The sequence below is a fragment of the Anabrus simplex genome, chromosome 5, assembly GCF_040414725.1.
Source record: "Anabrus simplex isolate iqAnaSimp1 chromosome 5, ASM4041472v1, whole genome shotgun sequence".
Lineage (NCBI taxonomy): Eukaryota > Metazoa > Arthropoda > Insecta > Orthoptera > Tettigoniidae > Anabrus > Anabrus simplex.
Window position 1 is genome coordinate 139,212,012 of NC_090269.1, and position 23,088 is coordinate 139,235,099.

Consider the following 23,088-nt stretch of genomic DNA (forward strand, 5'->3'; position numbering starts at 1 on the left):
TCGAACATACTATCTCCCGGATGCAAGCTCACAGCCGCGCGCCTCTACACGCACGGCCAACTCGCCCGATTCCGCACTTATCAAAAAAACAATGAAAACAGTAATGAAATTGAAAATAACTTTCGAAATAGATTTGAAAATTTCCGCATGTGCTTTGCTGCTGTGAACTGCCAGCATATACAGTACTTTGAAAAAGAATGGTACCATGTAGCTTCTCATAAAACCACAGGACCTCAACTCAGCACATCTGCTTCAGAGCATATAGTGCGAGGAGAAGAAGATGAACTCCTGTTCTGAAACTGGTGAGTGTTGAGTTAATCTCTTTAATTAAAACAGCTGGTATATGCTATTTTGATTCAGTTAGAAATTTAGCGGATATTCAGCTAAAATTTTGCGGAGAAAAGATTTATGGGTTGGCAACACTGGGTAAAACTGTTTTATTCATAACAACGCTTTCATGGAACGAATGTTGCGTATTAATTTTTACCAAACATAATTCTATTACTCACCATGAAGGAAACGTTTTCTTTAAATTAACTGGAAATCAAATAAAAAACCTCAGGCCCCTTTTAGGGTTATCCGATTAATTTATTGTATGGCTCCATGTATAGAGTCTTCCGTCAGTATCAATGCACTGCATTCTGATGACAGACGACTTAGAACCAGAGCTCTGCCGCCATCTCAATTCCCTCCTACAGCCCATTTATCACTTATCAGCACCACGATAATTTTAGATATAATAGCACCATTTATATAATAAGAATAATAATCCGATGACAGTGTCTGAATATAAATCTACTTCCGAGACAGAACAGTAACGAAGCGAAAATCAGATTACATCGCGAAGCGAAAAAATAATTATAAACTTAAAGTACGGTAGCGATATCTCAGCTGACTTGCTTGACAACGAAATCAATTCTCTCTTGCTCCGCGAAGTGGTTGATGACACACTCGTTGAAGTCGAAGCTGCCAACGGCTGTCTCTCGATGTAGCATGTAGGAAGTGGCGGACCAAATTTTTTAGTGCACGTATTTTTGATGTTATAAACCTTCTGTTTTTGTCATAAATATGGCATAAATTTGGGGGTAATCCGAAAATTTGGGTAACGAGATAATATCATGTGGCGAAATATGTGATGCGGTGTTACCTAGCAACAGTACCTTGAGAGCTGCACAAGCTGTGGATCTGTGTGTCATGGCCATCCATCAATACTTCGCATCACAGGCTGCACGGTTGCTAGGTAACATCGGGTCGCACATGTTTATGATTATTTGATTATACCAAAGGAAAATGTAATAATTATTTTGTGAAATATTTAATTCGGGTCGAGGAGGTCATAACCTCCTTAATTCTAGCCTATGTTTAAAACGTAAATAACCACCACTACTTAACAGTAAAATACTAGAGTATAAATGAAGAGTAACATTTCGTTTTCAACTAAGCAGATAAACATTAAACACACGAATGAAGACATTAACGCGAGATTCAAATAGTGAAGGTAGAGTTTACGCTCCTATCGAAAATAGTCGCCTATTGTAGATTTATCTACTCATATGTACTACCACAGTAGTTAATTAACTAGATTGCAATGGCATTTTTTCACAGACATTAACAGGCTAACAGCTACTGCAAACACGACTACTATGACACTGCACCGTTTCACTGATCACGAACGACATTCACAAAAACACGTTAACAGTGCACGAATGTTATCTCTGTCCGCCTCTGTGGTGTAGTGGTTAGTGAACCCAGAGGTCCGTGCCACGAAATTTGAAACGTGGTATGAGGACTGGAACGAGGTCCACTCAACCTCGGGAGACCAACTGAGTAGGGGTGTTGCATTCCCACCTCGGCCATCCTCGAAATGGTTTTACACTTCTTCTCCAGGCAAATGCCGGGATGGTACCTAACTTAAGGCTACGGTCAATTCCTCCTATGATCATGCACCCTGGTGCGAAGTAGAACAACCTTTTTTGAAGAAGTTTTGTATTCATAAGTTATTTTTTTACTAAATTACGTGGTTCATGGGCAACGGCTGAGTGGCCTAGTAAGTGGTCCTGAGAGTCGGGATACCAGTTGCTATGGAATGGGAGTGGGCATCTCGGAAATATTCTAGTCGTGGCCCTCCTTGTGCTCAGGCGGCTAGGACTACACAATTCACCGGTGGTCCATAACCCGTTAGAGGAGAGATCCTCACTTGGACTATGTGCAAGTAGGGCAGCATCCTGCTTCATGAATTTACCGAGCTCAGAACACTTTAAGCAACCCTCGGACCTATGGGAGTAATGGAGTCCCACTCCCATTTGACAGGCGAGGGACTCCTTGGAAACAACTTGGCGAACGAAATGGAATTCGATGGGGAGCTATCAATATTAATGGGGCTTATGGAAGAACTTGCTGAGTCAGCAAAGAGGATGCATCTGGTTGTGCTAGGAGTAAATGATATTCGGGTAAGGGGAGAAAAGGAGGAAGAGATAGGAGATTATAAAGTGTACTTGACGGGTGTTAGAAAGGGAAGGGCAGAGTCTGGGGTAGGGCTCTTTATCAGGAATACCATTGCACGCAACATAGTTTCTGTTAGGCACGTAAGTGAGCGAATGATGTGGGTAGATTTGTCAGTGGGAGGAATTAGGACAAGAATTGTGTCCGTGTATTCACCATGTGAGGGTGCAGATGAGGATGAAGTTGACAAGTTTTATGAAGCATTGACTGACATCGTGGTCAGGGTCAACAGCAAGGATAGAATAGTGCTAATGGGCGATTTCAATGCGAGAGTTGGGAATAGAACTGAAGGATACGAAAGGGTGATTGGTAAATGTGGGGAAGATATGGAAGCTAATGGGAATGGGAAGCGTTTGCTGGACTTCTGTGCTAGTATGGGTTTAGCTGTTACGAATACATTCTTCAAGCATAAGGCTATTCACCGCTACACATGGGAGGCTAGGGGTACCAGATCCATAATAGACTATATCTTAACAGACTTTGAATTCAGGAAATCTTTTAGGAATGTACGAGTTTTTCGGGGATTTTTCGATGATACAGACCATTATCTGATCTGTAGTGAACTAAGTATCTCTAGGCCTAGGGTAGAGAAAGTGAAATCTGTCTGCAAACGAATAAGGGTAGAAAATCTCCAGGACGAGGAAATTAGACAGAAGTACATGGATATGATTAGTGAGAAGTTTCGAACAGTAGACAGTAAGCAGGTTCAGGATATATAAAGTGAATGGGTGGCATACAGGGATGCTGTAGTAGAAACAGCAAGGGAATGCCTAGGAACAACTGTGTGTAAAGATGGGAAAAGGCGAACATCTTGGTGGAATGATGAAGTGAGAGCAGCCTGTAAACGTAAAAAGAAGGCTTATCAGAAATGGCTCCAAACAAGGGCCGAGGCAGACAGGGATTTGTACGTAGATGAAAGAAACAGAGCGAAACAAATAGTTGTTGAATCCAAAAAGAAGTCATGGGAAGATTTTGGTAATAACCTGGAAAGGCTAGGTCAAGCAGCAAGGAAACCGTTCTGGACAGTAATAAAGAATCTTAGGAAGGGAGGGAAAAAGGAAATGAACAGTGTTTTGAGTAATTCAGGTGAACTCATAACAGATCCCAGGGAATCACTGGAGAGGTGTTTTGAACATCTTCTCAATGTAAAAGGAAATCATCATGGTGGTGTTGCAAACAGTCAAGCTCATGGGGAGGAGGAAAATGATGTTGGTGAAATTATGCTTGAGGAAGTGGAAAGGATAGTAAATAAACTCCATTGTCATAAGGCAGCAGGAATAGATGAAATTAGACCTGAAATGGTGAAGTATAGTGGGAAGGCAGGGATGAAATGGCTTCATAGAGTAGTCAAATTAGCGTGGAGTGTTGGTAAGGTACCTTCAGATTGGACAAAAGCAGTAATTGCACCTATCTATAAGCAAGGGAACAGGAAGGATTGCAACAACTATCGAGGTATCTCATTGATTAGTATACCAGGCAAAGTATTCACAGGCATCTTGGAAGGGAGGGTGCGATCAGTCGTTGAGAGGAAGTTGGATGAAAACCAGTGTGATTTCAGACCACAGAGAGGCTGTCAGGATCAGATTTTCAGTATGCGCCAGGTAATTGAAAAATGCTACGAGAGGAATAGGCAGTTGTGTTTATGTTTCGTAGATCTAGAGAAAGCATATGGCAGGGTACCGAGGGAAAAGATGTTCGCTATACTGGGGGACTATGGAATTAAAGGTAGATTATTAAAATCAATCAAAGGCATTTATGTTGACAATTGGGCTTCAGTGAGAATTGATGGTGGAATGAGTTCTTGGTTCAGGGTACTTACAGGAGTTAGACAAGGCTGTAATCTTTCACCTTTGCTGTTTGTAGTTTACATGGATCATATGCTGAAAGGTATAAAATGGCAGGGAGGGATTCAGTTAGGTGGAAATGTAGTAAGCAGCCTGGCCTATGCTGACGACTTGGTCTTAATGGCAGACTGTGCCGAAAGCCTGCAGTCTAACATCTTGGAACTTGAAAATAGGTGCAATGAGTATGGTATGAAAATTAGCCTCTCGAAGACTAAATTGATGTCAGTAGGTAAGAAATCCAACAGAATTGAATGTCAGATTGGTGATACAAAGCTAGAACAGGTCGATAATTTCAAGTATTTAGGTTGTGTGTTTTCCCAGGATGGTAATATAGTAAGTGAGATTGAATCAAGGTGTAGTAAAGCTAATGCAGTGAGCTCGCAGTTGCGATCAGCAGTATTCTGTAAGAAGGAAGTCAGCTCCCAGACGAAACTATCTTTACATCGGTCTGTTTTCAGACCAACTTTGCTTTATGGGAGCGAAAGCTGGGTGGACTCAGGATATCTTATTCATAAGTTAGAAGTAACAGACATGAAAGTAGCAAGAATGATTGCTGGTACAAACAGGTGGGAACAATGGCAGGAGGGAACTCGGAATGAGGAGATAAAGGCTAATTTAGGAATGAACTCGATGGATGAAGCTGTGCGCATAAACCGGCTTCGGTGGTGGGGTCATGTGAGGCGAATGGAGGAGAATAGGTTACCTAGGAGAATAATGGATTCTGTTATGGAGGGTAAGAGAAGTAGAGGGAGACCAAGACGACGATGGTTAGACTCGGTTTCTAACGATTTAAAGATAAGAGGTATAGAACTAAATGAGGCCACAACACTAGTTGCAAATCGAGGATTGTGGCGACGTTTAGTAAATTCTCAGAGGCTTGCAGACTGAACGCTGAAAGGCATAACAGTCTATAATGATAATGTATGTATGTATGTATGTAATGTATGTATGTATGTATTACGTTCATTCATTTTTGGGTTGGCATATAAATCTTTCCTTTCCGCCAGTTTTGAGTTTGAATTTAACCAATCATGAATTTCTGTAATTAATTTTCAGCCTATCCTAGGCTTCTTCCCCGATTCTGAGTGTCACTTGTGATGTCAACCAATAAGGTGAGAGGTTGTGGCTGGTTTATTCATGAAAGGACTTGAACTTTCCCCGAGGGCTTATTAACTGCGGATTTTCACGTCTATTGGCCATTTAATTACCATCTAACTTAGTGTGTATGTCTAGCAGGAGGCGGGAGGCGCCTCTTTCATCAGGCAGCAGTTGTGCGTGATCGAGGACGTGAATGAGATCCTTTGGATCTTACCTTGAAGATTGAAATTAATGTTTTAGGAAATAACATTTTCCTTTCACTGAATGACCATGCCTTTGAAAGCGAATGCCCGGAAAAATCATGTCACCACGTTCCCTTTCTTGTAAACCCATTGATGTGCATGATACCGAGCGAGTGGCTGCAGCTCGCAGCTGTCAGCTTGCATTCAGGAGATAGTGGGTTTGAACCCCACTGTCGGCAGCCCTGAGGATGGTTTCCAGTTTGTAACCCAGGCAAATGCTGGGGCTGAACATTAATGAAGACCACAGTCGTTTCTTTCCCGCTCCTATCCCACAGTCACCATAAGAGTGGTGGTGGTGATTATTGTTTTAAGAGGAAGTACAACTAGGCAACCATGCTCTGTATAACACTAGTGGAAAAAATGGAAGGAATCTGACACTTCAGCAAGGTAATGGCCTATTAACATCTTTATTGCTTACTAGCTCTGCGGTTTAACCCGAGGGGGAGGTCCGAAACTTTAACTATGTAACCTACCTTTCTGAAAATGTAATTTCTGCCGGCTTATGTAAAACCTTCATAATATCTTTAACTGTAAATCGGGGATAGAGAGTGATGTACCCTCTCGAGCTCCCCTTCATATTGGTTTGAGGTTACTACGTTTTGTAACTGGCTTTCTTCCTTTCCGTAATGTCTTAAATTTCTTTCTTATACGAGTTACTTCCATAGTTTGGGAATAGCGCCTGTTTCATCGGCCTAGTGCCACTTAGGTTTCTAGAATGCATTTTTAGGAGTGCAAGTACTCGCCTCCATTCAATTTGTGTTTCGGACCGGACTCGTTTATGTCGTATTCCGCTGCTAGTGCCGTCTTTTGTTAGTTTCTTGAGGTCCATGTCTAGCACCGAGGAATGTCTGTGGATTCTCATTATCTTTGTCCACATGACTAGAGTGGCCAGTTCAAACAGCAAAATGGAGGTCAACAGCATTCGCGATGTTATTTCGTTCTTCAATGAGACAAATGACCATGCTATAGTGATGTGGCTGGAACTCTACGGAAAAACAACTAAGGACGCATTCAACAACTTGGTGCTGCACATTACAGAGAAATATCGCAAGTACCACAAAAATGTTTGTTGAAAGAAATATAACATGATCCCTGGACCAGTAAATAACTACTCTACAGAATTATTCTTATGTGCATTGGCCATAGCTTTTTGTTGCCTATTAAATCTTGCATATCGTGATACAATTCAGGAAATGATGTCATTGACAACTGAAGCAATGAAACGAAAGCAATGAACTTCAGTGAACACAGACATCACATACGAAATTGTTGAAAGTGTAAGAAAAACAAAAGACATACGTGTGATACTGTGAGCGTAGCGCCAAAAGTACTTGTAAAGTAGTAAAGTAGGTATACATAATATTCTTCAAAAATAAAATATTTCTTAATTTACCACAGATTTTAGACTTCAACTGTGTAAAAGCAATTATTATGTTCCATTTGTAACAAATTTTACAGTGACATTTCGTATGCGCGACGTACCCAATAGACAATGTACGTCACCTTTGTCATAACATAATTTTTAAGATGTTGACACGTGAATCCAGAGATCAGTACTATATAAAGATAGCGGAAATAAGCTCTAACCAACTAGTCGCCAACCACGATTTGGTCACACAGCATCTCTAGGCTTCACGTCTCTCCATCAGAGATACTGGACTCTAACATATCAGCCGATATGTAGTTCAGACACTGTATAAATTGGACGGCTGTTAATAATATTAAAAACCAACTAACATCAACTGGACTTCTCTTTATTTTGATTGATTACCACGCAGCGCGATACTGAACTTTCGGAGTCCTCATAGTTTCAGTATACGGAATAAATATAAATACTGTTAGGCTACCAAAAACTTAACTCCCTTAGGTTCCCCTATCCAGCTTCTGGTCTTTCGTGGTGGTTGAGGCGAAGGGAGAAGGAAAGAGTTGCCCCTCCAAGTCGCAGACGGAGGGGTAGAGGGAGATGACACCCAGTCAAGCATAAGAGCAGTAGAACAAGACTGGAGTAAGCAGGTTTACGTTTTATAGGGCGTGGTTTGTGTGTATTTTTGGAAGTAATCTAATCTATAATGAGGCAACTCTATAAGGCTATGGGTAATAAATTGAAATTCAATTATTACTCTCTATTCAAATCACAATATTCTTCAATGTACAGAACCTATTGAAAATCTAGTCCTGACAGCCCCTTTTCTTCTTCCACCTCTGTTCCTATTCCCTGGTAGGGTCGCGATTGACCTATACAAGGCATTTGATAGGGTATTTATGGAAGACTACTGGCAATAACGTGTGCAGTTGGACTAGAGAAAAGAGTAACTGCATGGGTGGCTATATTTCTAGGTAAACGAAGTCAGAAAATTAGAGTAGTTGAAGTATTATCTGATCCTGTAACTATTAAATTGGGGAAATCCTCAAGGCAGTATTACTGGACCGTTACGTTTTAGTTATACAGTAGAGTCTCGATTATCCGACCTAAACGGGACCTGGAGTATGTCGGATCACCGAAAATGTCGGATAATACAGAATAACGTTGAAAATGAACTGAAACAAAGAGGAAGGCTATTCTCTAGTACTAAAACAATGACATGTTTTACGGTACTCTATTTATTGAATTATCAATTAAATTGTACAGTACATGCAGTATTGAACGAAAACATTCCAGATGTCTTACGAGAAGAAACTTTTCTCCACAGATATTAAGCTGCCTAATGCCGTACCGTTTTTCCCACCAATCAAGCCACTCAGCGCTGGCAGGGAAATTAGGGTCCCCTTCATTAAACTCCTTCTGGAAATACATAGCCTTTTCCTGCAGAATGGGGCCAGATATTGGCAGGCCCTTTTCCCGGTGTTGAGATAACCAAAGAAATAGTGCTTCACTTACTTTTTCGTACGCACATTTTTTTCATTGTTTGTGTCTGCTTTGGTAGAGCGCCACTTTCCAATTTCTTCCCTCTGTTTTTTCCAGTCTCCCACTGTAACATATACAATACCATAATCTGAAGCCACATTTTGAAGAATTTCCCCTTTGTCCAGTCTTTTTAATGCACTCAACTTGTCTTCCATAGAAACAATCACTTTCTTCCATTTACTCGCTATACTCACAGAGAATATGAAAACTATAACATCCGCACCCAACTAGTACTACAATGAACAATGACTGAAGACTCACTGCACCTGTCCTTGAGAAAAAAAAAACGGTCCTACCGCCAGCGGTCAGGCCAGTGCTTGTCCCATGGTCACACTCTCCACTAAAAGTTCAAATTAAATCTACCAGTGTCGGATAACACGGAATGTCGGATAAGCGAAGGTCGGATGAGTGAGACTCTACTGTATATATAAATGATATGAGTAGAGAAGTGGAATCAGAGATATGGCATTTTGCGGATGATGTTATTCTGTACAGAGTAATAAATAAGTTACAAGATTGTGAACAACTACAAAAAGACCTCGACAATGTTGTGAGATGGACAGCAGGCAATGGCATGACGCTAAACGGGGTGAAAAGTCAGTTTGTGAGTTTCACTAACAGGAAAAGCCCTCTCCGATTTAATTACTATGTTGATGGGGTAAAAGTTCCTTTTGTGGATCACTGTATCTACGTATTAATATAAGGAAAGATCTTCATTGGGGTATGCACATAAACGGTACTGTAAACAAAGGGTAGAGATCTCTGCAAATGGTTTTTAAAATTTATTAACATATTAATTAACTGCATGCTGCATTACAATTTAAGTAATACTGCATGAATTAGTTATTTTTTTGTAGTCGTGTTATATTTTCTTTTCATTTTGTTACCTATACCTACATGTTTGATTTTAGTGTGTCTAGCCTAGAAACATCATTCAATGGAAGTGTTCTTTCTGACATAACCATGCCCTACATCAGGTTATCAAAACTGATACACTTCATAAATAGCTTAAGGAACTTTAAGTATTTACCTATAAGTTCATTCTTGCTTGTAGGCCAGTGGCCTCCTGAGTTGATTACATTTGTCTTTTGGTTTATCCATACGTGTTTTAATAATTCACACTCATAGTGGTCCACACTTTGCGTTTCTTCGCCACACCGACACGTCGCATGGTATTGGATTTCAAATCTGTGCAGATAGGTCCCTATTTTTCCTTGTCCTGTTATCATAACCGTCATATTGTGGCTTAAGACAATTTTTGAGTCAAGTCTCGCTTTAACACTCGGAAAATATGCTTTCGTTATTGAGCCATTGGAAGTTTCTCTCCACTCTTCTTCCCCAAATTGTAAACTTCTCTCACGCAATACCTTTTTTACTGCACCATCAGAAATTTGATCGAAAGTCACTTCTAGGTCTGTCCTGTTGGCTGCTTGTTTAGCCAATTGATCAGCAGTTTCGTTGCCTTCTGTGCCGACATGAGCCTTAACCCATGAGAAGTGTATTTCCTAGTTTTGTAGTTGTAGATCTCTCATCTTCCTTCTGACTTCTTCTGCGAGATTGTTGCTTTTTCCATTGTTTTTGAGTAGGTCCAGGTTTTTTTACTATCTGTGTAAATAATTTCTACTCTGTTTTCGTTCACATAGTCATGAGGGTATTTAGCGTTTTTGTAAGGATGTAAAGGAGAGGGCATATAAGTCTCTGGTAAGACCCCAACTAGAGTACGTTTCCAGTGTATGGGACACTCATCAGGGTTCCTTGATTCGAGAAATGGAAATATACAAAGAGAAACAGCTCAATTTGTTCTGAGTGACTTCCGACAAAAGAGTAGCGTTATGAAAATGTTGCAGAGTTTGGGCTGGGAAGACTGGGGAGAAAGGAGACGAGCTGCTTGACTAAGTGGTATGTCCCGAGCTGTCAGTGGAGAGATGACGTGGAATGACATTAGAGACGACTACGTTTGAATGGTGCTATGCCAGACCACTGCCTGCTCGATATGCACCCGGCAGCCACTGGATGCAGATCGAGCAGGCAGTGGCCAGATAGACAGCCGCTTCCTGTTGCTGTGTGTCAGAGTAGCGAAAGGAATGGAGGGAGACAGAGGTAATGCGCCATACACCACACATCCTGAACAGTCTAAATGTCACTGTTTTTCACTGTGCGTCGAAGTAGGAGGGCGGTGGGGAGGTAATCAAACCATTGGGCGTATTGTTTCCTTCGTTCAGTATTCCATTCCATTTACAATGTTGTGAGAAGGAATAAACAATGGTATTAAGTAATAAGTAGCGTTACTGGGACCAATAGACCAGGGGAGAAACGATCTGGTGCATCCCTTGGCTGACAAGTGTGTCTTAATTACAGTGTGCTCTTGTACTGTGTGTGTAGTTTAATAAACGAACTGTGTATATTCCCCCTAAGAGACAAGGGCAATCCTGTGCGAGTCGAACGAGGAAACGTGTGCATGAGCGTGGACCACCCCAGTGAAATTTAAATAATGGGGCTTATAGTTCAGATTTGTAGCTACAGTAGCTTCAGGTAGTTCTTGTCCGAAATCTTAGATGGCGCTGGAGGTCATTCACAACGTGCAGATAGTTGTAGACAGGTTCTGTAGATGGCACGCAAGTAGGCATGAGTGAGCGATGTTAATAATTAAAGGCAGTTTGCCTCGAAGTGAAGAATTTCTCTTCTAACCTCAATCACTATCGTATCATGTCAAGTTGTATGGAGATAATATTGCTGCATTGCATTGAATCCGACTTAACCCAATCGATTAACCTCGTTCGAATTAATATCGATTTTAAGCGATAGTTCCCATGATGCTACAGTATTTGTATTGCTTGAATTCCAAGTGTACATGTGCTTGTGCTGTAAATATTTGTTCCTTGTGCTTGTTAATTAGAAATATACCTTCGCCAGTCCTCCTGAAATCCTGTATTCCCTATTTGAGTACACCTCAGGGCCTGGAAGCTGAATGGTTCTCTTAAGGTATTTCTATGTATTTCCCGTCTCAGTGCATTTAATTCTGTTATTTTTATTTTCATGTGGTACTGGGCTATTGATGTGATACCCCATTCTCTTGCATATGGTGTGCTCTGCTGTCTTGCTTTTGAAGGGATTTCTTATTTAATATAATATCTGCTTTGTGTTAATGTCTCAATCATCCATTTGAAGTTAAAGCTGCTTTGAGGTGTGAGGTTATGTTTTTTGTAACATAGTATGCCATTCGAACTAGGGAGTATCAGATCATTATTTACAACATAGTAAGTACTTGGAAATAAAAATATATGAATTGCAATGTACTGGGCATGGAAGTAGTAGAACTGCATTACAATTGACGGAGGGGTTGAGAGGAAGGGAAAAGGATGATGATGATGATGCTTGTTGTTTAAAGGGGCCTAACATCGAAGGTCATCGGCCCCGAAGGGAAAAGGAGGGGGAGCTGTAAGCATATTCGGATGTGCGTCACTCCGCCGGATGTTACTTCTCCGCGCTATCTGGGGATATTAACAATAAGGTATTGCACACAATGCGCACTGTGGCGCTATCTCAAATTTCGGACTGAAACTACTAGCGCCTAGTGGCTTGGCACCGAAATTCATCATTGAGTTACATCTCTGTTCTATTCTATCTTCTTTGGCGTGGACTATTATCTCTGTCCCCATCATACACCCACTTCCCCTCCCTCCCCTTCTCTTCCCTGAAGCACGGCAGCGGCTTGCAAATGTGGCGAGTTCGCGCGCCCGGAACTATCAAATTAACCTCATTTTTTTGAAAAGAAACATTTTCTTCGCCAACACGACAGTCACTTCTGTGCGGCTCCATGGCTAAATGTTTACCGTGCTGGCCTTTGATCACAGGGGTACCAGCTTCGATTCCCGGCAGAGTCGGGAATTTTAACCATAATTGGTTAATTCCCTTGGCACGGGAACTGGGTATATGTGTCGTCTTCATAATATTTTTTCATTATCAACATCACCACTACCACCACCACCAGCACCAGCACCACCACCACCACCACGACCACCACCACCACCACCACCACCACCACCACCACGACGCACAGGTCGCCAACGGGCGTCAAATCAAAAGACCCGCACCTGGCGAGCCGAAGTTCTCGGACACATCCCGGCACTGAAGGCCGTACGCCATTTCATGAATCACTACTGATCTGCATTAAGACAGTCGCCAAGGTGGCAGATTCCCTATCTGTTGTTTTCCTACATTTTTCTGAAATGATTGCAAAGAAATTGGAAATTTATTGAATATCTTCCTTGGTAAGTTATTCCAATCCCTGACTCCCCTTCCTCTAAATGAATATTTGCCTCAATTTGTTCTCTTGAATTCCAACTTTATCTTCATATTGTGATCTTTCGTACTTTTCCTACTTATTCGTCTACTAATGTCATCCCACGCCAGTCGAGCAGCTCAAATTGTACCCTTTATTTACAACCCCATTAATAAGGCGACACTCCGGAGATAAAAATCGATATTTTGGTCATTTTGGTGACATTTTTATGACTGAAATAGAAAGGATTGGGTTTCTGTTTTCTTGTCACGAAGTTATTCCGCTGAATTCAAACAACTTATCACTGTAATAATGCTTTGTTTACCAGTTGTAATTTTACATTTAAAGCAAATTTTTCTCCCATAATATTCTGCCAAATGTAACAAGATTTGTATGGTATATGTATCATACTTATATTAAGAAACCTGCGTTTGGAAGTTTTGATTGAATAATATTTTCAAGTAGCAGGGATTTTTAAGTCCATAATTTTAGAACGTAAATATTACACAAACTTTATTACGATATATATCCTTATATAATTTATGTACAGAAATATCGATACGTAATGGTTTTAAAAGAAGTATTATCTACCTAATTACGAATTTACATTAACATGTTAATTACGTTTCATAAAAAAAGGAATTAAAATTTCAAAATAGGAATTTATTTTCTAAAACTATTAATTGCATATGAAATAAATATTTGTGATATCTCTACTTTTATGTAGGTGACATTCTCACAAAGTTTCGTGAAAATCCATGCATTCGGTAAAAATATCCTTTTATCTCCGGAGTGTCGCCTTAGCACATAGGTACTTACAATGATCCCCACAAAGAACTTTCACCCCATCAACACAGTAATTAAAACTGGGAGGACTTTTCCTATTTGTGAAACTCACAACCTGACTTTTAACCCGTTCATCATACCATTGCCTGCTGTCCATCTCACAACATTGTTGAGGTCTTTTTGCACTTGCTCACAATCTTGTAACTGTATACAGAACATCGTTATTAACACGAAGAGCATCCTTGATATTTTTGTCTGTATAATTCCGATACACCTGTAGAGTGAAACTTGTTAGATGTTTTAGAAAAGGTTGCGGGGCGGCTCCCTAAATACCTCCATGCACGAACCGCTACTGGATAGAACATAAAAAAACTTCACTTTGCCCTCAGTTCAGTTCGAACAATGGTTCAGCTAAAAGTCTGACATGCGACTTACCCGCTCGAGTCCCGAGTTGTCTGCGTTCCAAGCAATAACTGGTATGCCCAAATATCCCGCCAGCTGAAGGAAGTACTGGGCTGACGCTGTTTCTCGTCCGTACATTTCGTAGTTTGTTATGAACAAGATGGCTGTCACGTTGTTCCCGATGAAGTGAGAGCACAGATGGTTGAGAATACCTGTCGAGAAAAAACACAGTGAGTTACAACATGGCAGTGGGTGTTGAAGAGTTGTTGCGAGCGTTTACAATCTCACAGACGTTCGAAGTAAAAGAATAGAATTCAGACGCTCACCGACTAATCTCCTGAAATGCCCTGTCCATTTGAATGGACATCGTCGTTTTCCTTCGAATATTCATAATATTCGTTTATTGGCACTGAGACCCAGTGTCCAGCCAAATGGACGGGTTTTCATGGAGCATCATCATTATAGTAAGTGTTCTACATTCTCTATGGAATTAAAAATAAATTAATGGTTCTAAAAGATGTGTATTGGCATAAAATGAAAGGAATAACTATATATTTTAGTAATCACTATGAGATTTTAATGCGGCAAGCACATGAAAATACGATTAAAATGTATGCGTATTTTAATGGACATGGGGACATGATGAGGTTAATTGTTGTTCCACCATAGCCGCAATTTTTATACTGTACACTGATGCTTCAGTAGCCAATAAATAGCCGATAAACAAAAGTAATATACCGGATATATGTAAAGTACTTCTGCATCGCTACAAAACAGCTATTTCTCAGATTTTCTTAGAACAAAGGTATCCCCTGATTTGAACACATCAATCAATATTCTAATCACATGTTGAAGTTAACAATATCCAGTGCAGTGTTCGATTCTAGTCTTGTTATGTTTCCTTTTGTAATCCACAAGTCTAAACATGCACAATGATATTATCACTGCACACTCTTACCCTCGCGATGCATGTTCGATAAAGCTATGCCTTGATAGAGGATGAAGAGGAGGTACAGGAGGTGGAGGAGGAGGAGGAGGTAATGGAGATAGAGGAGGTAGCCATAACAGCCACCGCCGTCTTGTGTAGTAACCTCTAAGTAGTAATTAACGTCGGAAAAGCTATCTTGTCGTATAGTCTCCTTCAAGATAGTAGATGAGAGGTTAGGTTCGCCAATGCACTAATGTTTAATGATGATAGCTAACGGATATTTTTCAAATTATCCGCCACCACAATTCAAAGGTATGTAGCTAAAGATAGCAGCACGATACTCAGTTGATTAAAGATGGCAGCTGGATAGAATTTCAAATTGCCGCCATCACATGTTAAATGCATGTAGCTAAAGATAGCAGCACGATGATTTGTTGATTAAAGATGGCGGATGACAGTTAATGGAATTTTTTCAAATTACCCGCAAGATAGCAGCACTGTGCTCTCATGATTAAAGATGGCGCATGACAGCTGTCAAAAAGCATGTAGATTTTAAATTACCCACCACTACCACTACCACATGTCAAAGAATAATGTTTAGTATTATAAAGATGGCAGCACGATGCTCTGTTGATTAAACATGGCTGCTTCTCAAAAAGCACGTGGAAATTACCGCCACCACATTTCAAAGGCAGTACCATAAAGATAGCAGCACTGAGGTAAGCGATGCAACACGGCGGATGACAGCTGTCGAAAAAGCATGTAGATTTTAAATTTCCCACCACCAACACGATAAGGTTTAGTACCGTAAATATAGCAGCACTGAGGTAAGCGATGCAAGATGGCGGATGACAGCTCTCAAAAAAGCATGTAGATTTTAAATTTCCCACCACCAACACGATAAGGTTTAGTACCGTAAATATAGCAGCACTGAGGTAAGCGATGCAAGATGGCGGATGACAGCTCTCAAAAAAGCATGTAGATTTTAAATTTCCCACCACCAACACGATAAGGTTTAGTACCGTAAATATAGCAGCACTGAGGTAAGCGATGCAAGATGGCGGATGACAGCTGTCAAAAAAGCATGTAGATTTTAAATTTTCCACCACCACGATAAGGTTCAGTACCGTAAAGATAGCAGCACTGAGGTAAGCGATGCAAGATGGAGGATGACAGCTGTATAGCACAAAGGTAAGCGATGCAAGATGGCGGATGAAAGCTGCCACGTAGAAATTACCGCCACCACATTTCAAAGGTAAGTAGCTAAAGAGTGCAGCACTGAGGTTTGAGATCCAAGATAGCGGATGACAGCTGTCAAAAAAATCACGTGGATTTTAAATTACCAGCAGTGCCGTAAAGAGGGCAGCACTAAGGTTAGCGATGCAATATGGCGGATGACAGCTGTCAAAAAAGCACGTGGGTTTGTTTCCAAACAAGAGTACGTGGAATTTTTCAAATTGCTGCCACCACATTTTCAAAGGTAGTAGCTAAAGAATGCAGCACTGAGGTTTGCGATGCAAGATGGCGGATGACAGCTGTCAAAAAGCACGTGGCTTTGTTTACCAATTCAAATCTCGCGCTAGTGAGGTTTAGTTGGCAGCACTGAGGTTTAGGCCCGTCAAGATAGCAGCACTGAGGTTGGCGATGCGTTGTTGTTTAAAGATAGCTGTCAAAAAGCACGTGGCTTGGTTTACTGATTCAAATCTCGCGCTAGTAAGGTTTAGTTGGCAGCACTGAGGTTTAGGCCCATCAAGATGGCAGCAGTGAGGTTAGCGATGCGTTGTTGTCGATGACAGCTGTCAAAAAGCACTTGGCTTTGTTTACAAATTCAAATCTCGCGCCAAAATTCATTTTTCCCGCGGGAGGAGGAGGTCTCTGCCTAGGGCCTGTGGGGGAGGAGGAGGAAGAGGGCTCTCTCGAGAGCCTGAGGAGGAGGAGGAGGAGGAGGGCCTGGGTCTCCCCCGAGGGCGTGGGGAGGAGGTGGCGGAGGAAGCCTCTGCGGAGGGCCGTAGGTGGCGGTGGCGCCCGAACCCGTGACTTATACTACTGCCTTGATGGTACTTTTTTGAAGATTCAGTTGCCTTCAAGAATTTTTGGATATTACAAGGATTTTTCACAGATTCTACTTTGAAACGGGTCCATTGTGCTGACATCAATAAAAACAGTCTTTCTTCATTAGTATTATGCCCTGGTATAGAAAATAATGTATTCTTCAAGTTTTAATAACTTTGAACAATCAACAGACTTACGTGAGTTAAAATACTTCGCCTATTTCTGACCACAAGGTAACTTGTTAAATACAGTATCATTGCTACCCTCATTCAGAAAATGTTTAAAATTGCAGAACTGATCAAAATATTTCACATCATTATTTTGAATGCACTTAGCTGGCAAATACAGAATACATTTTTCAACATCACAATACTCAGTATCACTTTTCAGCGGCATCCATTTAAAACAGGCTTCCTTCTCCCTGTTATCTCACGTTATCACTCATTAACAGCAGTGTTCTGACGGGGTATTGCTGAGAGAGAAGCATGCGTTATACGGAGTGGTAATTAACGTCTATTATCAAGGCATGCGTAGAATAATCGCATGTACTGTATATCCATCCATAATCACATTTGTATACATCGACACGTTATCGATGAAGCCGTCGCGTAATGAATAATACTTGTAAAAACGAAGCAGTAAAACAGATTACCCCAAAATAAGCAGATTCACTAAAAAGGAGGACATTTCGGCTTTTTTAAAATAATCCACCCGGACCCCTGACAGTGGTCTAAAAAGTACCACATGTCCGGATACAAGAGGACGACTGGTCATCTTATCCATACAAAACAATTCCGTGGGCATTTCCTTCATCTTTGTTCCTCTTTTCTTTAGTTTATCAATGTTAGGACGTCGTGTCTGGGTAATTTGTGGGCAGTATGGAACTGCGTCCGGTTGTGTGTCGATTGCGCACACAAAATCTTTGGGAAAAGTGCCAGCTCGTTCTAGAGTTTTCCCTTCCACCTGTCTTACTAATCCAATTCTGCTCTAGCTTTCACACTGTGTTGAGTTTTTAGTTCGTTTGAATGTTTCCGTTCATTAATCGTCGTTGTGCTATCAAGACATTTATTGAGACGGAGAAAGTTAAGCCACGCATGGTTATAGTGACACAGACAATTTAGAATTAATAAAAATGGTGTTACCACATGGATTTGTTTAAAGGACAAAAATCAAGAAGTGCAAAGGAAAATTATTTACTGAAGGTATGTAACAGAACTAGACCGCCTCTATGGTGTAGTGGTTAGTGTGATTAGCTGCCACCCCCGGAGGCCCGGGTTCGATTCCCGGCTCTGGCACGAAATTTCAAAAGTGGTACGAGGGCTGGAACGGGGTCTACTCAGCTTCGGAAGGTCAAATGAATGGAGGTTCGATTCCCACCTCAGCCGTCCTGGAAGTGGTTTTCCGTGGTTTCCCACTTCTCCTCCAGGCAAATGCCGGGATGGTACCTAACTTAAGGCCACGGCCGCTTCCTTCCCTCTTCCTTGTCTACCCCTTCCAATCTTCCCATCCCACCACAAGGCCCCTGGTCAGCATAGCAGGTGAGGCCGCCTGGGCGAGGTACTGGTCATCCTCCCCAGTTGTAACCTCGAACCAATGTCTCACGTTCCAAGACAGTGGCCTTGAGGCAGTAGAGGTGGGATCCCTCGCTGAGTCCGAGGGTAAACAAGTTAAGAAAGAATGAAAGAAAGAAAGATGTAACAGAACTTTTAACAGATTTTAATAATTTTAACATGTATACCTATCTACTAAATTTACACACTGATTCATTTAAACTTTAGGTGAAAATGTGTTAAAATACATTATATTCACTATTTGTGACTCAATTTCATTTTTTTTTTTTTGCCACATTGACAAACTTAAAGTCTGCAATCAAGACTGTCCGCAATAAAGACGCAACAGAAAGGGGAAAACCCAAAAATTTTGTGTTCGCAATCGCGACAACACCCTGCGCCCAAGCTTCACTATGAACCTGGTCATTAGCGTCAACCTTCGAAAAGTGGCAGTGGAAGAGCGCCCATATTTAGCGGTCTGGTAGGTTCCTCCCTCCACACCTCTATCGAATTATGTTGTGTCGAGTGATGCCAATTTTAAGTGACTCATTTCTAATCTATGTAAGCTCTCAGGTGACAAATATGAAACACAGGAATTCGTTGTCAGAAACACACCACAATCTAAGAACAAGAATACTTGCGTCCACTTGCTCATGCTCATGCACGGGGGTGAAATGAATCCAAGAATATATAATTTGAGTAAGGTAAGGTTGTATTCTTCCCGAAGGCAGGTCCGAACCTCCACAGAGGTGTGCCTGAGCCGCAGTTTACGAGCGGTAGGGTGGCCAGTTCCTTTCCGCTCCTCCATTCCCTTACCCCCGAACAACAGCGCGTTGCAACCCATACACATATTGACCAAGCCCAATGTTGCTTAACTTCGGAGATCTCACGGGATCCGGTGTTTCAACACGGCTACGGTCGTTGGCTATAGTTTGAGTAAAGATGCAATATTCTGGTTTAGAATAAATACGGTAATTTTATTATAATAACGGTCATGTGATAAGCTATGAAGAAGTAACTTTTTATACAATAATGCGGAAAAAACACACACACACACACACACAACGTGCCAGAAACCAATGTCATCAAGCTGTTGCCATTTCAAAGCCGTTTTAAGGGCCACCAACCCAAGCCGGGATTTGAACCTGCGAACTCGGACTCAGAAGGGCAGCGACTCAACCAACTGAGCCATATGACAAGGAGGCGCGTGTGCTTACTGTTATATATAGATACAGTTAATATTTTTTAGAAAGGTTTTATGAGGAGCATTTGTTGAGGCGTACGTTTTCCAACTGTGCTAAATGCACGAGACCGGACGGAAGAACTAGCTGGAAGCTAAAGAGTCTTGCAGGCATGTCGCTTCCTTCTCTGTTTACTTTTCCAAACCAAACTCTATGGCATAACAGCCCCGAAGGACCATCGCCTACCAAGCCACCACAGGTCATCCCGAAGGCCTGAGATGTCGTGTGGTCAGCACGACGAATCATCTCCGCTGTTATTCTTGGTTTTCTAGACAGGGGCCGCCATCTCACCGTCAGTTAGCTCCTCATTAAGCAGGTGGGCAGAGTATACCTCGAACCAGCCCTCAGATCCAGGTAAAAATCCCTGACTTGACCGGGAATCGAAACCGTGACCTCCGGTAAGAGGTAGACAAGCTACCCCTACACAGCGGGACCACCTGTTTACTTTTCGGTCTCTTTATTTTAGAATTTGACTTAAGGCATCCTGCATTCGATTCTCGGCACTGACAGAGTTAAGGAAGGCATGGGATGGGAAAGATACAACTTTGTTTGTGGGTGGAATAGAGTTAGCCTTGAGTCTCTCGTAATCAAAATATCTACGGCCTGGAAGGTAGTCAGTCGGACCCGTGGTGTAGGGGTAGTGTGCCCACCCCTTACCTGGAGGCGCAGGGTTCGATTTCCGGCCAGGTCAGGGATTTTTACCTGGATCTGAGGGCTGGTTCGAGGTCCACTCAACCTATGTGATTACAATTGAGGAGCTATCTGACGGTGAGATGGCGGCCCCGGTCAAGAAAGCCAAGAATAGCGGCCGAGAGGATTCGTCGTGCTGACCACACGACACCTCAGGCCTTCGGGATGAACAGCGGTGGCTTGGTAGGCGATGGGCCTTCGGGGCTGTTGCGCCATGGTGTTTAGTTTAGAAGGTAGTCACTTTCACGGGGCGTAGAACCAAACTGGTTCCTTTTTATTTTTAAGAAGACAAATTAAATGAAGATTCTACGTCCTCACAAATGAAAAACGATATTATCAATTTTACGAACAGTTTCAATAATGCAGCCGGTTTATGTTAAGAGTACAGAAGCTATGATTTCTATTGTTTGATATCATTGCATGGTAACAATCAAAACCATCAATATCTACTCAAGATTCGGGACTGCACCCGGTACGACCAGCTTTCTTTTCATTCCACCGAGCGAGATGGCCGTGCGGTTAGGGGCGCACAGCTACGAGCTTGCATCCGGAAGATAGTGAGTTCGAACCCCACTGTCGGCAGCCCTGAAGATGGTTTTCCGTGTTTTCCTATTTTCACACCAGGCAAATGTTGGTGCTGTACCTTAATTAAGGCCACGGCCGCTTCCTTCCCACTCATAGCCTTTTCTTTCCCATTGTCGCCATAAGACCTACGGTGCGAAGTAAAGTGAATACCAAATAAAACATTTAAAAATCTTTTCACAACCCCTTCCAAGGAAAAGTTGTATCCACGCAACTGGCATGAACTTCTACCCCATCCACTGAAATTATTTTGTTGGTACGCCACTGCATCCACTCACCATTTAAGGTACAAGGTAAGCCCGAAGAATGGTTGGATACTCAAAATACAGTACCATAAATAATGCGGATGTGGCTCAAAAGTACTAAAGAAAGGTAAGGGACGGGATCCAGTGTTTTAAATAGAATCCGAATCAATAGAACAAGACTTCCCATTTTAAAAATGTTTCATGCATTGACTGCTATTCAAGCCTCGACCGTCCTGATGAGAAGATAGAACCATTGGAACTGAGTTATCATGCCCGCTAATTACAAAATAGTTACCCGCTCTTTTGATGGTGGCATTTGAAGTTCCACTCAGTCCCCGGGCATTTGATAAATTGATAGGCCCACCTATGGAACTTAGGCACGCATCCGTGATCTGTCTTGCTACTGTTAGAATAAAAACATATTTTTCATAACTTACCGAGGATGCACATAGTTTTGGCTTCTTTATGACAAAACGGTCCATCTTCAAAAAAGTTACTTACTGTATATGGCAAAAAATGAGGAACTACCGTGCAGCTGACAATTCGGTCACAGTCTCTGAACCACGGTGCAACCCCAGGATCTCTAGGGCATTGTTGTTTCCTGGAACCGACGTGCAAAAGCTGACACGATGTTGTAAGCTTGCAACTCTTTCTGGTCGGGGCCCCCGTTATCTCGGTGGTCACGTTCTGGGCCCCTACTGAGTAATCTCTTGCTAATTGCCCTTTTCTTCATCTCTTGACTTTGTCAACACACGGTTATATTCCCAATACTGTGATCTCTACAGAGAAATATCCCCGCGCATCACAATCCTAAGTGTTTTCTTTTCATTCAGCAGTACAAATATGGAGAATTATGTATGGTCCTACTGAGCCTTGCTAGTACATTATTTGACGCAACGTTAATTTATTTCGGCGTAAGTTTTTAAGTCGTTCGTACCGTACGTAAAACAACGGCTGATCCTCGCTCTAGTTTCAGGAAACATATTTTTTTTTGGGGGGGGGGGCGGCCCCCATGGCCCACCTCGGCTACGCCAGTGTTAAAACCAACCAAAAAGAGATTCGTTAAATAATCAATGGCTGGTATTCAATTTTGTATTTGTGGAGTTTTAATGTAATCCTTTATTTCATCATCATCATCATCATCCGTTTACCCTCCAGGTTCGGTTTTTCCCTCGGACTCAGCGAGGGATCCCACCTCTACCGCCTCAAGGGCAGTGTCCTGGAGCTTCAGACTCTTGGTCGGGGGATACAACTGGGGAGAATGACCAGTACCTCGCCCAGGCGGCCTCATCTGCTATGCTGAACAGGGGCCTTGTGGAGGGATGGGAAGATTGGAAGGGATAGGCAAGGAAGAGGGAAGGAAGCGGCCGTGGCCTTAAGGTAGGTACCATCCCGGCATTCGCCTGGAGCAGAAGTGGGAAACCATGGAAAACCACTTCGAGGATGGCTGAGGTGGGAATCGAACCCACCTCTACTCAGTTGACCTCCCGAGGCTGAGTGGACCCCGTTCCAGCCCTCGTACCACTTTTTTCAAATTTCGTGGCAGAGCCGGCAATCGAACCCGGGCCTCCGGGGGTGGCAGCTAATCACGGTAACCACTACACCACAGAGGCGGACCCTTTATTTCATACTACACATTTTCTTCACCCTTGAGGACAAATATTACCTTGGAACGTCGTTTGTTGTGTTTCCCGTGGTGCAGCTGCTTATCCGGACGGGGGACTGCCTCTTATTCTCAA

The 23,088-nt window shown here is 42.1% G+C and overlaps 1 protein-coding gene across 3 annotated transcripts in view; it reads right to left on the bottom strand.

Annotated features, from left to right (window-relative positions):
• The window catches only part of LOC136874698 (glutamate receptor ionotropic, NMDA 2B), a 314,639-nt gene that overhangs the window by 201,436 nt on the left and 90,115 nt on the right, over positions 1–23,088 (bottom strand). For all 3 annotated transcript variants that reach the window (XM_067148348.2, XM_067148349.2, XM_067148346.2), the window contains exon 2: positions 14,095–14,273. In XM_067148348.2, the coding sequence (XP_067004449.1) occupies positions 14,095–14,273 (179 nt within the window). The remainder of the gene's footprint in view (positions 1–14,094; positions 14,274–23,088) is intronic.